Raw genomic sequence first — 13,144 nt, 5'->3', positions numbered from 1 at the left:
TGTCGGAGGCTCGGTGCTCTGTCGGAGGCTCAGTGCTCTGTTGGAGGCTCAGTGCTCTGTCGGAGGCTCAGTGCTCTGTCGGAGGCTCAGTGCTCTGTCTGAGGCTCAGTGCTCTGTCTGAGGCTCAGTGCTCTGTCTGAGGCTCGATGCTCTGTCGGAGGCTCAGTGCTCTGTCGGAGGCACAGTGCTCTGTCTGACGCTCGATGCTCTGTCGGAGGCTTGGTGCTCTGTCGGAGGCTCAGTGCTCTGTCTGAGGCTCGGTGCTCTGTCGGAGGCTCAGTGCTCTGTCGGAGTCTCGGTGCTCTTCGGAGGCTCGGTGCTCTGTTGGAGGCTCAGTGCTCTGTCTGAGGCTCAGTGCTCTGTCGGAGGCTCAGTGCTCTGTCGGAGGCTCCGTTCTCTGTCGGAGGCTCGGTGCTCTGTCTGTGGCTCAGTGCTCTGTCAGAGGCTCAGTGCTCTGTCGGAGGCTCCGTTCCCTGTCGGAGGCTCAGTGCTCTGTCGGAGGCTCAGTGCTCTGTTGGTGGCTCGGTTCCCTGTCAGATGCTCGGTGCTCTGTCGGAGGCTCGGTGCTCTGTCGGAGGCTCGGTGCTCTGTCTGAGGCTCGGTGCTCTGTCTGATGCTCAGTGCTCTGTCGGAGGCTCAGTGCTCTGTTGGAGGCTCAGTACTCTGTCTGAGGCTCAGTGCTCTGTCGGAGGCTCGGTGCTCTGTCGGAGGCTCGGTGCTCTGTCGGAGGCTCCGTTCCCTGTCGGAGGCTCAGTGCTCTGTCGGAGGCTCACTGCTCTGTCGGAGGCTCAGTGCTCTGTCTGATGCTCAGTGCTCTGTCTGAGGCTTGGTGCTCTGTCTGAGGCTCAGTGCTCTGTCTGAGACTCAGTGCTCTGTTGGAGGCTCAGTGCTCTGTCGGAGGCTCCGTTCCCTGCCTGAGACTCGGTGCTCTGTCGGTGGCTCAGTGCTCTGTCGGAGGCTCGGTGCTCTGTCTGAGCCTCAGTGCTCTGTCGGAGGCTCAGTGTTCTGTCGGAGGCTCAGTGCTCTGTCTAAGTCTCAGTTCCCTGTCGGAGGCTCCGTTCCCTGTCGGAGGCTCAGTGCTCTGTCTGAGGCTCAGTGCTCTGTCTGAGGCTCGATGCTCTGTCGGAGGCTCCGTGCTCTGTCGGAGGCACAGTGCTCTGTCTGACGCTCGATGCTCTGTCGGAGGCTTGGTGCTCTGTCGGAGGCTCAGTGCTCTGTCGGAGGCTCGGTGCTCTGTCGGAGGCTCGGTGCTCTGTCGGAGCCTCGGTGCTCTGTCGAAGGCTCAGTGCTCTGTCGGAGGCTCACTGCTCTGTCGGAGGCTCAGTGCTCTGTCGGAGGCTCACTGCTCTGTCGGAGGCTCAGTGCTCTGTCTGACGCTCGATGCTCTGTCGGAGGCTTGGTGCTCTGTCGGAGGCTCAGTGCTCTGTCTGAGGCTCGGTGCTCTGTCGGAGGCTCAGTGCTCTGTCGGAGTCTCGGTGCTCTTCGGAGGCTCAGTGCTCTGTCGGGGGCTCAGTGCTCTGTCGGAGGCTCAGTGCTCTGTTGGAGGCTCAGTACTCTGTCTGAGGCTCAGTGCTCTGTCGGAGGCTCGGTGCTCTGTCTGTGGCTCAGTGCTCTGTCAGAGGCTCAGTGCTCTGTCGGAGGCTCCGTTCCCTGTCGGAGGCTCAGTGCTCTGACTGAGGCTCAGTGCTCTGTCGGAGGCTCAGTGCTGTGTCGGGGGCTCAGTGCTCTGTCGAAGGCTCAGTGCTCTCTCGGAGGCTCAGTGCTCTGTTGGAGGCTCAGTACTCTGTCTGAGGCTCAGTGCTCTGTCGGAGGCTCGGTGGTCTGTCGGAGGCTCCGTTCCCTGTCGGAGGCTCAGTGCTCTGTCGGAGGCTCGGTGGTCTGTCGGAGGCTCCGTTCCCTGTCGGAGGCTCAGTGCTCTGTCGGAGGCTCACTGCTCCGTCGGAGGCTCAGTGCTCTGTCTGAGGCTCAGTGCTCTGTCGGAGGCTCAGTGCTCTGTCTGAGGCTCGGTGCTCTGTCGGAGGCTCAGTGCTCTGTCTGAGGCTCAGTGCTCTGTCGGAGGCTCCGTTCCCTGTCGGAGGCTCAGTGCTCTGTCTGAGACTCAGTGCTCTATTGGAGGCTCAGTGCTCTGTCGGAGGCTCTGTTCCCTGTCGGAGGCTCAGTGCTCTGTCGGAGGCTCGGTGCTCTGTCGGAGGCTCGGTGCTCTGTCGGAGGCTCAGTGCTCTGTCGGAGGCTCAGTGCTCTGTCTGATGCTCAGTGCTCTGTCTGAGGCTTGGTGCTCTGTCTGAGGCTCAGTGCTCTGTCTGAGACTCAGTGCTCTGTTGGAGGCTCAGTGCTCTGTCGGGGGCTCCGTTCCCTGTCTGAGACTCGGTGCTCTGTCGGTGGCTCAGTGCTCTGTCGGAGGCTCGGTGCTCTGTCGGAGGCTCGGTGCCCTGTTGGAGGCTCAGTGCTCTGTCTGAGGCTCAGTGCTCTGCCGGAGGCTCAGTGCTCTGTCGGAGGCTCAGTGCTCTGTATGAGGCTCAGTGCTCTGTCGGAGGCTCGGTGCTCTGTTGGAGGCTCAGTGCTCTGTCTGAGGCTTGGTGCTCTGTCTGAGGCTCAGTGCTCTGTCTGAGGCTTGGTGCTCTGTCTGAGGCTCAGTGCTGTGTCTGAGGCTCAGTGCTCTGTCTGAGACTCAGTGCTCTGTTGGAGGCTCAGTGCTCTGTCGGAGGCTCGGTTCCCTGTCGGAGGCTCAGTGCTCTGTCGGAGGCTCGGTGCTCTGTCGGAGGCTCGGTGCTCTGTTGGAGGCTCAGTGCTCTGTCTGAGGCTCAGTGCTCTGTCGGAGGCTCAGTGCTCTGTCGGAGGCTCAGTGCTCTGTATGAGGCTCAGTGCTCTGTCTGAGGCTTGATGCTCTGTCTGAGGCTCGGTGCTCTGTCGGAGGCTCAGTGCTCTGTCGGAGGCTCGGTGCTCTGTCGGAGGCTCGGTGCTCTGTTGGAGGCTCAGTGCTCTGTCTGAGGCTTGGTGCTCTGTCTGAGGCTCAGTGCTGTGTCTGAGGCTCAGTGCTCTGTCGGAGGCTCAGTGCTCTGTCGGAGGCTCAGTGCTCTGTCGGAGGCTCACTGCTCTGTCGGAGGCTCAGTGCTCTGTATGAGGCTCAGTGCTCTGTCTGAGGCTTGATGCTCTGTCTGAGGCTCGGTGCTCTGTCGGAGGCTCAGTGCTCTGTCGGAGGCTCGGTGCTCTGTCGGAGGCTCGGTGCTCTGTTGGAGGCTCAGTGCTCTGTCTGAGGCTCAGTGCTCTGTCGGAGGCTCCGTTCACTGTCGGAGGCTCAGTGCTCTGTCGGAGGCTCAGTGCTCTGTCAGAGGCTCAGTGCTCTGTCGGAGGCTCCGTTCCCTGTCGGAGGCTCAGTGCTCTGTCTGAGGCTCAGTGCTCTGTCGAAGGCTCAGTGCTCTGTCGGAGGCTCAGTGCTCTGTCGGAGGCTCAGTGCTCTGTCGGAGGCTCGGTGCTCTGTCGGAGGCTCCGTTCCCTGTCGGAGGCTCAGTGCTCTGTCGGAGGCTCGGTGCTCTGTCGGAGGCTCAGTGTCTGTCTGAGGCTCAGTGCTGTGTCGGAGGCTCGGTGCTCTGTCGGAGGCTCAGTGCTCTGTCTGAGGCTCAGTGCTCTGTCGGAGGCTCCGTTCACTGTCGGAGGCTCAGTGCTCTGTCGGAGGCTCAGTGCTCTGTCAGAGGCTCAGTGCTCTGTCGGAGGCTCCGTTCCCTGTCGGAGGCTCCGTTCCCTGTCTGAGGCTCGGTGCTCTGTCGGAGGCTCAGTGCTCTGTCGGAGGCTCGGTGCTCTGTCGGAGGCTCGGTGCTCTGTTGGAGGCTCAGTGCTCTGTCTGAGGCTCAGTGCTCTGTCGGAGGCTCAGTGCTCTGTCGGAGGCTCAGTGCTCTGTATGAGGCTCAGTGCTCTGTCTGAGGCTTGATGCTCTGTCTGAGGCTCGGTGCTCTGTCGGAGGCTCAGTGCTCTGTCGGAGGCTCAGTGCTCTGTCGGAGGCTCGGTGCTCTGTTGGAGGCTCAGTGCTCCGTCTGAGGCTTGGTGCTCTGTCTGAGGCTCAGTGCTGTGTCTGAGGCTCAGTGCTCTGTCGGAGGCTCAGTGCTCTGTCGGAGGCTCAGTGCTCTGTCGGAGGCTCACTGCTCTGTCGGAGGCTCAGTGCTCTGTCGGAGGCTCGGTGCTCTGTCGGAGGCTCGGTGCTCTGTTGGAGGCTCAGTGCTCTGTCTGAGGCTCAGTGCTCTGTCTGAGGCTCGGTGCTCTGTCGGAGGCTCCGTTCACTGTCGGAGGCTCAGTGCTCTGTCAGAGGCTCAGTGCTCTGTCGGAGGCTCCGTTCCCTGTCGGAGGCTCAGTGCTCTGTCTGAGGCTCAGTGCTCTGTCGGAGGCTCAGTGCTCTGTCTGACGCTCACTGCTCTGTCGGAGGCTCAGTGTTCTGTCTGAGGCTCGGTGCTCTGTCGGAGCTCAGTGCTCTGTCGGAGGCTCACTGCTCTGTCTGAGGCTCAGTGCTCTGTCGGGGGCTCTGTCTGAGGCTCAGTGCTCTCTCTGAGCCTCAGTGTTCTGTCGGAGGCTCCATCTGAGGCCCAGTGCTCTGTCGGAGGCTCAGTGCTCTGTCGGAGGCTCGGTGCTCTGTCGGAGGCTCAGTGCTCTGTCCGATGCTCAGTGCTCTGTCTGAGGCTCGCTGCTCTGTCTGAGGCTCAGTTCCCTGATGGAGGCTCAGTGCTCTGTCGGAGATTCTGTCTGAGGCTCAGTGCTCTGACGGAGGCTCAGTGCTCTGTCTGAGGCTCAGTGCTCTGTCGGAGGCTCCGTTCCGTGTCGGAGGTTCGGTGCTCTGTCGGAGGCTCGGTGCTCTGTCCGATGCTCAGTGCTCTGTCGGAGGCTCGGTGCTCTGTCTGAGGCTCCGTGCTCTGTCGGAGGCTCAGTGCTCTGTCTGAGGCTCAGTGCTCTGTCGGAGGCTCGGTGCTCTGTCTGAGGCTCCGTGCTCTGTCGGAGGCTCGGTGCTCTGTCTGAGGCTCAGTGCTCTGTCGGAGGCTCAGTGCTCTGTCTGAGGCTCAGTGCTCTGTCGGAGGCTCGGTGCTCTGTCTGAGGCTCCGTGCTCTGTCGGAGGCTCAGTGCTCTGTCTGAGGCTCAGTGCTCTGTCGGAGGCTCGGTGCTCTGTCTGAGGCTCCGTGCTCTGTCGGAGGCTCGGTGCTCTGTCTGAGGCTCAGTGCTCTGTCGGAGGCTCAGTGTTCTGTCGGAGGCTCAGTGCTCTGTCGGAGGCTCAGTGCTCTGTCTGATGCTCAGTGCTCTGTCGGAGGCTCAGTGCTCTGTCGGAGGCTCTGTCTGAGGCTCAGTGCTCTAGTTGGAGGCTCTGTCTGAGGCTCAGTGCTCTGTCTGAGGCTCGGTGCTCTGTCTGAGGCTCAGTGCTCTGTCGGAGGCTCAGTGCTCTGTCTGATGCTCAGTGCTCTGTCGGAGGCTCAGTGCTCTGTCGGAGGCTCTGTCTGAGGCTCAGTGCTCTAGTTGGAGGCTCTGTCTGAGGCTCAGTGCTCTGTCGGAGGCTCAGTACTCTGTCTGAGGCTCAGTGCTCTAGTTGGAAGCTCTGTAAGAGGCTCAGTGCTCTGTCGGAGGCTCGGTGCTCTGTCGGAGGCTCGGTGCTCTGTCGGAGGCTCCGTTCCCTGTCGGAGGCTCAGTGCTCTGTCGGAGGCTCACTGCTCTGTCGGAGGCTCAGTGCTCTGTCTGATGCTCAGTGCTCTGTTGGAGGCTCAGTGCTCTGTCAGAGGCTCCGTTCCCTGTCGGAGGCTCAGTGCTCTGTCGGAGGCTCAGTGCTCTGTCTGTGGCTCAGTGCTCTGTTGGAGGCTCAGTACTCTGTCGGAGGCTCAGTGCTCTGTCGGAGGCTCAGTGCTCTGTTGGAGGCTCAGTACTCTGTCGGAGGCTCAGTGCTCTGTCAGAGGCTCAGTGCTCTGTCGGAGGCTCAGTGCTCTGTTGGAGGCTCAGTACTCTGTCTGAGGTTCAGTGCTCTGTCGGAGGCTCGGTGCTCTGTCGGAGGCTCGGTGCTCTGTCGGAGGCTCCGTTCCCTGTCGGAGGCTCAGTGCTCTGTCGGAGGCTCACTGCTCTGTCGGAGGCTCAGTGCTCTGTCTGATGCTCAGTGCTCTGTCGGAGGCTCAGTGCTCTGTTGGAGGCTCAGTACTCTGTCTGAGGCTCAGTGCTCTGTCGGAGGCTCGGTGCTCTGTCGGAGGCTCGGTGCTCTGTCGGAGGCTCAGTGCTCTGTCTGAGGCTTGGTGCTCTGTCTGAGGCTCAGTGCTCTGTCTGAGACTCAGTGCTCTGTTGGAGGCTCAGTGCTCTGTCTGAGGCTCAGTGCTCTGTCTGAGGCTCGATGCTCTGTCGGAGGCTCCGTTCCCTGCCTGAGACTCGGTGCTCTGTCGGTGGCTCAGTGCTCTGTCTGAGGCTCGGTGCTCTGTCGGAGGCTCGGTGCTCTGTCTGAGCCTCAGTGCTCTGTCGGAGGCTCAGTGCTCTGTCTAAGTCTCAGTTCCCTGTCGAAGGCTCAGTGCTCTGTCGGAGGCTCAGTGCTCTGTTGGAGGCTCAGTACTCTGTCTGAGGCTCAGTGCTCTGTCTGAGGCTTGGTGCTCTGTCGGAGGCTCGGTGCTCTGTCGGAGGCTCGGTGGTCTGTCGGAGGCTCCGTTCCCTGTCGGAGGCTCAGTGCTCTGTCTGAGGCTCACTGCTCTGTCGGAGGCTCAGTGCTCTGTCCGATGCTCAGTGCTCTGTCGGAGGCTCAGTGCTCTGTTGGAGGCTCAGTGCTCTGTCTGAGGCTCAGTGCTCTGTCTGAGGCTCAGTGCTCTGTCTGAGGCTCGATGCTCTGTCGGAGGCTCAGTGCTCTGTCGGAGGCACAGTGCTCTGTCTGACGCTCGATGCTCTGTCTGAGGCTCAGTGCTCTGTCTGAGGCTCGGTGCTCTGTCGGAGGCTCAGTGCTCTGTCGGAGGCTCGGTGCTCTGTCGGAGGCTCGGTGCTCTGTCGGAGCCTCGGTGCTCTGTCGAAGGCTCAGTGCTCTGTCGGAGGCTCACTGCTCTGTCGGAGGCTCAGTGCTCTGTCGGAGGCTCACTGCTCTGTCGGAGGCTCAGTGCTCTGTCTGACGCTCGATGCTCTGTCGGAGGCTTGGTGCTCTGTCGGAGGCTCAGTGCTCTGTCTGAGGCTCGGTGCTCTGTCGGAGGCTCAGTGCTCTGTCGGAGTCTCGGTGCTCTTCGGAGGCTCAGTGCTCTGTCGGGGGCTCAGTGCTCTGTCGGAGGCTCTGTGCTCTGTTGGAGGCTCGGTGCTCTGTCTGTGGCTCAGTGCTCTGTCAGAGGCTCAGTGCTCTGTCGGAGGCTCCGTTCCCTGTCGGAGGCTCAGTGCTCTGTCTGAGGCTCAGTGCTCTGTCGGAGGCTCAGTGCTCTGTCGGGGGCTCAGTGCTCTGTCGAAGGCTCAGTGCTCTGTCGGAGGCTCAGTGCTCTGTTGGAGGCTCAGTGCTCTGTCCGATGCTCAGTGCTCTGTCGGAGGCTCAGTGCTCTGTTGGAGGCTCGGTGCTCTGTCTGAGGCTCAGTGCTCTGTCGGAGGCTCGGTGCTCTGTCGGAGGCTCGGTGGTCTGTCGGAGGCTCCGTTCCCTGTCGGAGGCTCAGTGCTCTGTCGGAGGCTCACTGCTCTGTCGGAGGCTCAGTGCTCTGTCTGATGCTCAGTGCTCTGTCTGAGGCTCAGTGCTCTGTTGGAGGCTCAGTGCTCTGTCTGAGGCTTGGAGCTCTGTCTGAGGCTTGGTGCTCTGTCTGAGGCTCAGTGCTCTGTCTGAGACTCAGTGCTCTGTTGGAGGCTCAGTGCTCTGTCGGAGGCTCCGTTCCCTGTCTGAGACTCGGTGCTCTGTCGGTGGCTCAGTGCTCTGTCGGAGGCTCGGTGCTCTGTCGGAGGCTCGGTGCCCTGTTGGAGGCTCAGTGCTCTGTCTGAGGCTCAGTGCTCTGCCGGAGGCTCAGTGCTCTGTCGGAGGCTCAGTGCTCTGTATGAGGCTCAGTGCTCTGTTGGAGGCTCAGTGCTCTGTCTGAGGCTCAGTGCTCTGTCTGAGGCTTGGTGCTCTGTCGGAGGCTTGGTGCTCTGTCTGAGGCTCAGTGCTCTGTCTGAGGCTTGGTGCTCTGTCGGAGGCTTGGTGCTCTGTCTGAGACTCAGTGCTCTGTTGGAGGCTCAGTGCTCTGTCGGAGGCTCCGTTCCCTGTCTGAGGCTCGGTGCTCTGTCGGAGGCTCAGTGCTCTGTCGGAGGCTCGGTGCTCTGTCGGAGGCTCGGTGCTCTGTTGGAGGCTCAGTGCTCTGTCTGAGGCTCAGTGCTCTGTCGGAGGCTCAGTGCTCTGTCGGAGGCTCAGTGCTCTGTCGGAGGCTCAGTGCTCTGTATGAGGCTCAGTGCTCTGTCTGAGGCTTGATGCTCTGTCTGAGGCTCGGTGCTCTGTCGGAGGCTCAGTGCTCTGTCGGAGGCTCGGTGCTCTGTCGGAGGCTCGGTGCTCTGTTGGAGGCTCAGTGCTCTGTCTGAGGCTTGGTGCTCTGTCTGAGGCTCAGTGCTGTGTCTGAGGCTCAGTGCTCTGTCGGAGGCTCAGTGCTCTGTCGGAGGCTCAGTGCTCTGTCGGAGGCTCACTGCTCTGTCGGAGGCTCAGTGCTCTGTATGAGGCTCAGTGCTCTGTCTGAGGCTTGATGCTCTGTCTGAGGCTCGGTGCTCTGTCGGAGGCTCAGTGCTCTGTCGGAGGCTCGGTGCTCTGTCGGAGGCTCGGTGCTCTGTTGGAGGCTCAGTGCTCTGTCTGAGGCTCAGTGCTCTGTCGGAGGCTCCGTTCACTGTCGGAGGCTCAGTGCTCTGTCGGAGGCTCAGTGCTCTGTCAGAGGCTCAGTGCTCTGTCGGAGGCTCCGTTCCCTGTCGGAGGCTCAGTGCTCTGTCTGAGGCTCAGTGCTCTGTCGAAGGCTCAGTGCTCTGTCGGAGGCTCAGTGCTCTGTCGGAGGCTCAGTGCTCTGTTGGAGGCTCGGTGCTCTGTCGGAGGCTCCGTTCCCTGTCGGAGGCTCAGTGCTCTGTCGGAGGCTCGGTGCTCTGTCGGAGGCTCAGTGTCTGTCTGAGGCTCAGTGCTGTGTCGGAGTCTCCGTGCTCTGTCTGAGGCTCAGTGCTCTGTCTGTGGCTCAGTGCTCTGTCGGAGGCTGGAATCAAACCCTGGTCCCTGGTGCTGTGAGACAGCAGTGCTAACTACTGTGACACCATGCCACCTTTCTGGTTTCTGGCTAACCATTGTACTCGCCTCCTCGCCTCCGCTCCACCCAACCCCCAGCCCGACTCCCCATGCAAACGTTTGTGCTGACTGTCCCTTTCGGGGCAACACAGCAGAAGCATGTCATTTGGCATTGAGGGACTGTGAGTGCATAGTCACCTGTTGGGCTGGAGGCCTCACTTAGGCAGAAGACTTTAGAAGATTTGAGGAGACTGGGGGCAGCGACGTGTGGCTGCTGGCCTCCGTACAGGTTTTCTTATTCATAAATACCTGTCATGTTTCTAAAGCGTTTGTGAGAGTGCGTCATTTTAAGTTTCTTCAGTATTTTCTGTTTTATTTCAGATCTCCATCTTCTGCAACATATTTCCTCTTTGACAAGCCATGACGGAGGTAAGTGTATAAGATAAGATTGTGATACGATTGGGAGGATGTGGGGTTGCGTTAGGCCTGGGAAGGGTTTTGGTCGGGATGAGGGGGGTGGGGTTTTTCTGGGTAACTCCTGCTGGAGGACAGTCGGAACCACCTGAAGCTTGTGATTTAAATCACATTTTCGGATGGTTCCCGGGGCAGGGCAATTGTCCAAAGGAAATGTGAACTTCCCGGGCAATTGCTGCGCAATTCATACCTGGAACAATCCAAGGGAATCTTTGAGGTTCCCTCAGATACACTTTCCTGATGCTCAGAGGTCACAGCCTTTTAGTTTTGTCTGATGTTCATTAAATAGCAAGTGCCGGCATTCTCCAGTATGTATTGTGAAAATCAATCCATATAAGCATGTATTTTAAAGTAGTGACAATTGTCATATGCCTTTCAGACACAGCTGCATTACATCACGAGAAGGGAAATGTGCCATAAGATTCAGTCATAGTTTCACTTTTACTTTGAGCAGGGCACAACCCACATCTCTGATATCTTCAAGCCATATATCTATGTATAACTGTTCTTCTGTGCCTCGCCTTAATAAATGAACCCACAACCTGTCCACTCAATCCCGTATGAGCAATTGGTGCCCATAGCATTATAGTAACACAACATGGTGATCAGTGGTGGTAAGACCAATGGTAGCAATATTAATTACAGGTATGACCTGGTGAACAGCCTGAGATCATGCTGCATGCATCAGCAAACCCTTGACATTTTGATCAGACCACATTGAAGTCGCAACTTGGAGAAACACAGTTGGTGACTGCGAAGAAACGCGTTGAAGACAGAGTGCCAAGAGAGTGATCAAAGAAAGTGGATGGATCAGACATGGTGCAATTGTAGACATAGGCTGTCAGTTCAGTGAGTGGGACAGAGTGTCAAGAGGACTAGTACCAGTTAACTTAATCAACAAAGGTGAATGACCAGGCATGGGTGGGATTGATAGTGAGCAAGGGAGGGTCTACCAAAAACAAGTCATAAAAACTGGGCCAGAAAATGTTGCGATTATAATGGGTGGCTTGAGGTGTTACTGACCAGGAACATAGAACATAGAACAGTACAGCACAGAACAGGCCCTTCGGCCCTCGATGTTGTGCCGAGCAATGATCACCCTACTCAAACCCACGTATCCACACTATACCCGTAACCCAACAACTCCCCCCCTTAACATTACTATTAGGACACTACGGGCAATTTAGCATGGCCAATCCACCTAACCCGCAAATCTTTGGACTGTGGGAGGAAACCGGAGCACCCGTAGGAAACCCACGCACAAATGGGGAGGACGTTCAGACTCCACACAGACAGTTACCCAGCCGGGAATCGAACCTGGGAAGTTGAAAAAAGAGCAAGGACACCATTATCCTGTGGTGCGAGATATGCGACCATATGTCGTCTTTGCAGGCAGAGCTTTAGAAAAGCATGCGAAAGAGGCTACAGCGGCACTCATTCCAGGCACTACAGAAGAAGCAAGATCAAAGATATTGTCAGAATGTCCACAAATTCCCATATTTGAATTGGGATGCAGTCAAAATGTTTATACAGCATACAGAGCTGGGCGGCGGAATTCACCATTTCTGAGACTAGTGTTGACGCCAATGCAGAATTCGTGGAGTTCCCCGACAGCTAAACTGGCGCCACACCTGGACCGATTCTGGTACAGTTAAGGGGCTGGGGTCCAATGAGAAACGTGCCGGATTCGCTGGTTTTGCGATCGACAGTCAGGATGTTGACCAGCTGCAGCCACATATACACACCTCATTCCCCACACACACCATGCCAGTCAACAACACGGCAGCAAGACACGCAGCCCCACATTTGGCAGACACCGAGCTGGAGACCCTTCTTGATGCCGTGGAGGAGAGGAGGGTGACCCTGTACCCTGGCCCAGGAAGGAGGCTGTCAGCGGGCGCCATTAGTCATGACTGGGCGCCGGTGGCGGAGGCGGTCAGCACTGTGGGCAATGTAGACCGGACCGCCCAGCAGGGCAGCAAAAGGTAGAAGAATTTAATCCCCTTCCATTAGTCCATAGAATCCCTACAGTACAGAAGGAGGCCATTTAACTCTTCAAATCTGCACTGACCCTCTGAAAGAACACTCTACCAAGGACAACTCCCCCGCCCTATGGGTCTGATTTAGCACAATGGGCTAAACGGCTAGCTTGTAATGTAGAACAAGGCCAGCAGCGCGGGTTCAATTCCCGTACCAGCCTCCCGAACAGGCGCCAGAATGTGGCGACTAGGGGCTTTTCACATTAACTTAATTGAAGCCTACTTATGACAATAAGCGATTATTGTTATGATTATTATTATCCCGTAACCCTGCTCATTGATCATGGTCAGTCCAGCTAATCTGCACATTTTTGGACTGAGCGAAGAAACCAGAGCACCTGGAGAAAACCCACAGAGACACGGGGAGAATGTGCAAATTCCACACAGTCACCCAAGGCTGGAATCAAACCCTGGTCCCTGGTGCTGTGGGACAGCAGTGCTAACTACTGTGCCACCATGCCACCTTACTAGCTTCTGGCTAACCATTGTACTGCCCTCCTCGCCTCCGCAGCCCCCCCACCCCCAGCGACGCCCTCGCCCCCACTCCCCTACAAACGTTTGTGCTGACTGTCCCTTTAGGGGCAACACAGCAGAAGCAGGTCACCTGGCATTGACGGACTGAGAGTGCATAGTCACCTGTTGGGCTGGAGGCCTCTCTTAGGCAGAAGACTTGTAGAGACTGGGGCAGTGAGGTGTGGCTGCTCCAGGGCAGCCATGTGGCTGCTGGCCTCCGTACAGGTTCTCTTATTCATAAATACCTTTCATGTTTCTAAAGCATTTGTGAGCGTGCATTATTTTAAGTTTCTTCAGTATTTTCTGTTTTATTTCAGAACGCCATCATGTGCAGCATATTCCCACTTTGACAAGCCATGAAGAAGGTAAGATAAGATTGGGGTAAGATTGGGAGTATGTGGGGCTGCGTTAGGCTGGGTTTTGGTTGGGACAGGGGGGTGGGGTCATGTTGGCTGAAGCCCGAGGGTTGCACTAGTTGGGTTGACCCTGGGGGAGGGATGGATTCAGGTCGAGTTGGATCTGGGTGGAGGGTATTCTGGGATATTGAGGAGTAGTGTTTAGGACATGTTAGTGAGGATTGAGGAGAGTATTGGGAGAGGATTGAGGGGGTGGAGGAGTCTTCGGGGAGGTGGCTGGAGTCACTTGCAGGTCCTGGGGATGGGATGAGTCCCGTGGTGTGGAAGGGGTGAGGGTGGTAATGGGGGTGGTGGAGAGGTTTGTGGGGGATGTCCCATGGAGAGGGGGAATCCGTGCTGGTCAGTATTATGGTTACCTCGAAGCTAGAAGTGGGTTAATACTTCTAACTTTTTCTGGGTAACCCCTGCTGGAGGACAGTCGGAACCACCTGAAGCTTGTGATTTAAATCACATTTTCGGATGGTTCCCGGGGCAGGGCAATTGTCCAAAGGAAATGTGAACTTCCCGGGCAATTGCTGCGCAATTCA

At 58.0% G+C, this 13,144-nt stretch overlaps 1 protein-coding gene across 4 annotated transcripts in view; it reads left to right on the top strand.

The window, feature by feature from the left end:
• ttc29 (tetratricopeptide repeat domain 29) overlaps positions 1-13,144 on the top strand; it is a 666,158-nt gene that overhangs the window by 612,779 nt on the left and 40,235 nt on the right. For all 4 annotated transcript variants that reach the window (XM_038791952.1, XM_038791953.1, XM_038791951.1 and 1 more), the window contains 2 exons: positions 9,557-9,604; positions 12,519-12,566. In XM_038791952.1, coding sequence (XP_038647880.1) covers positions 9,557-9,604; positions 12,519-12,566 — 96 coding nt within the window. The remainder of the gene's footprint in view (positions 1-9,556; positions 9,605-12,518; positions 12,567-13,144) is intronic.

Source organism: Scyliorhinus canicula, chromosome 3 (assembly GCF_902713615.1).
Source record: "Scyliorhinus canicula chromosome 3, sScyCan1.1, whole genome shotgun sequence".
NCBI lineage: Eukaryota > Metazoa > Chordata > Chondrichthyes > Carcharhiniformes > Scyliorhinidae > Scyliorhinus > Scyliorhinus canicula.
The sequence above is the reverse complement of the archived record's forward strand: the minus strand, read 5'-3'. Positions and strand labels throughout refer to the sequence as shown.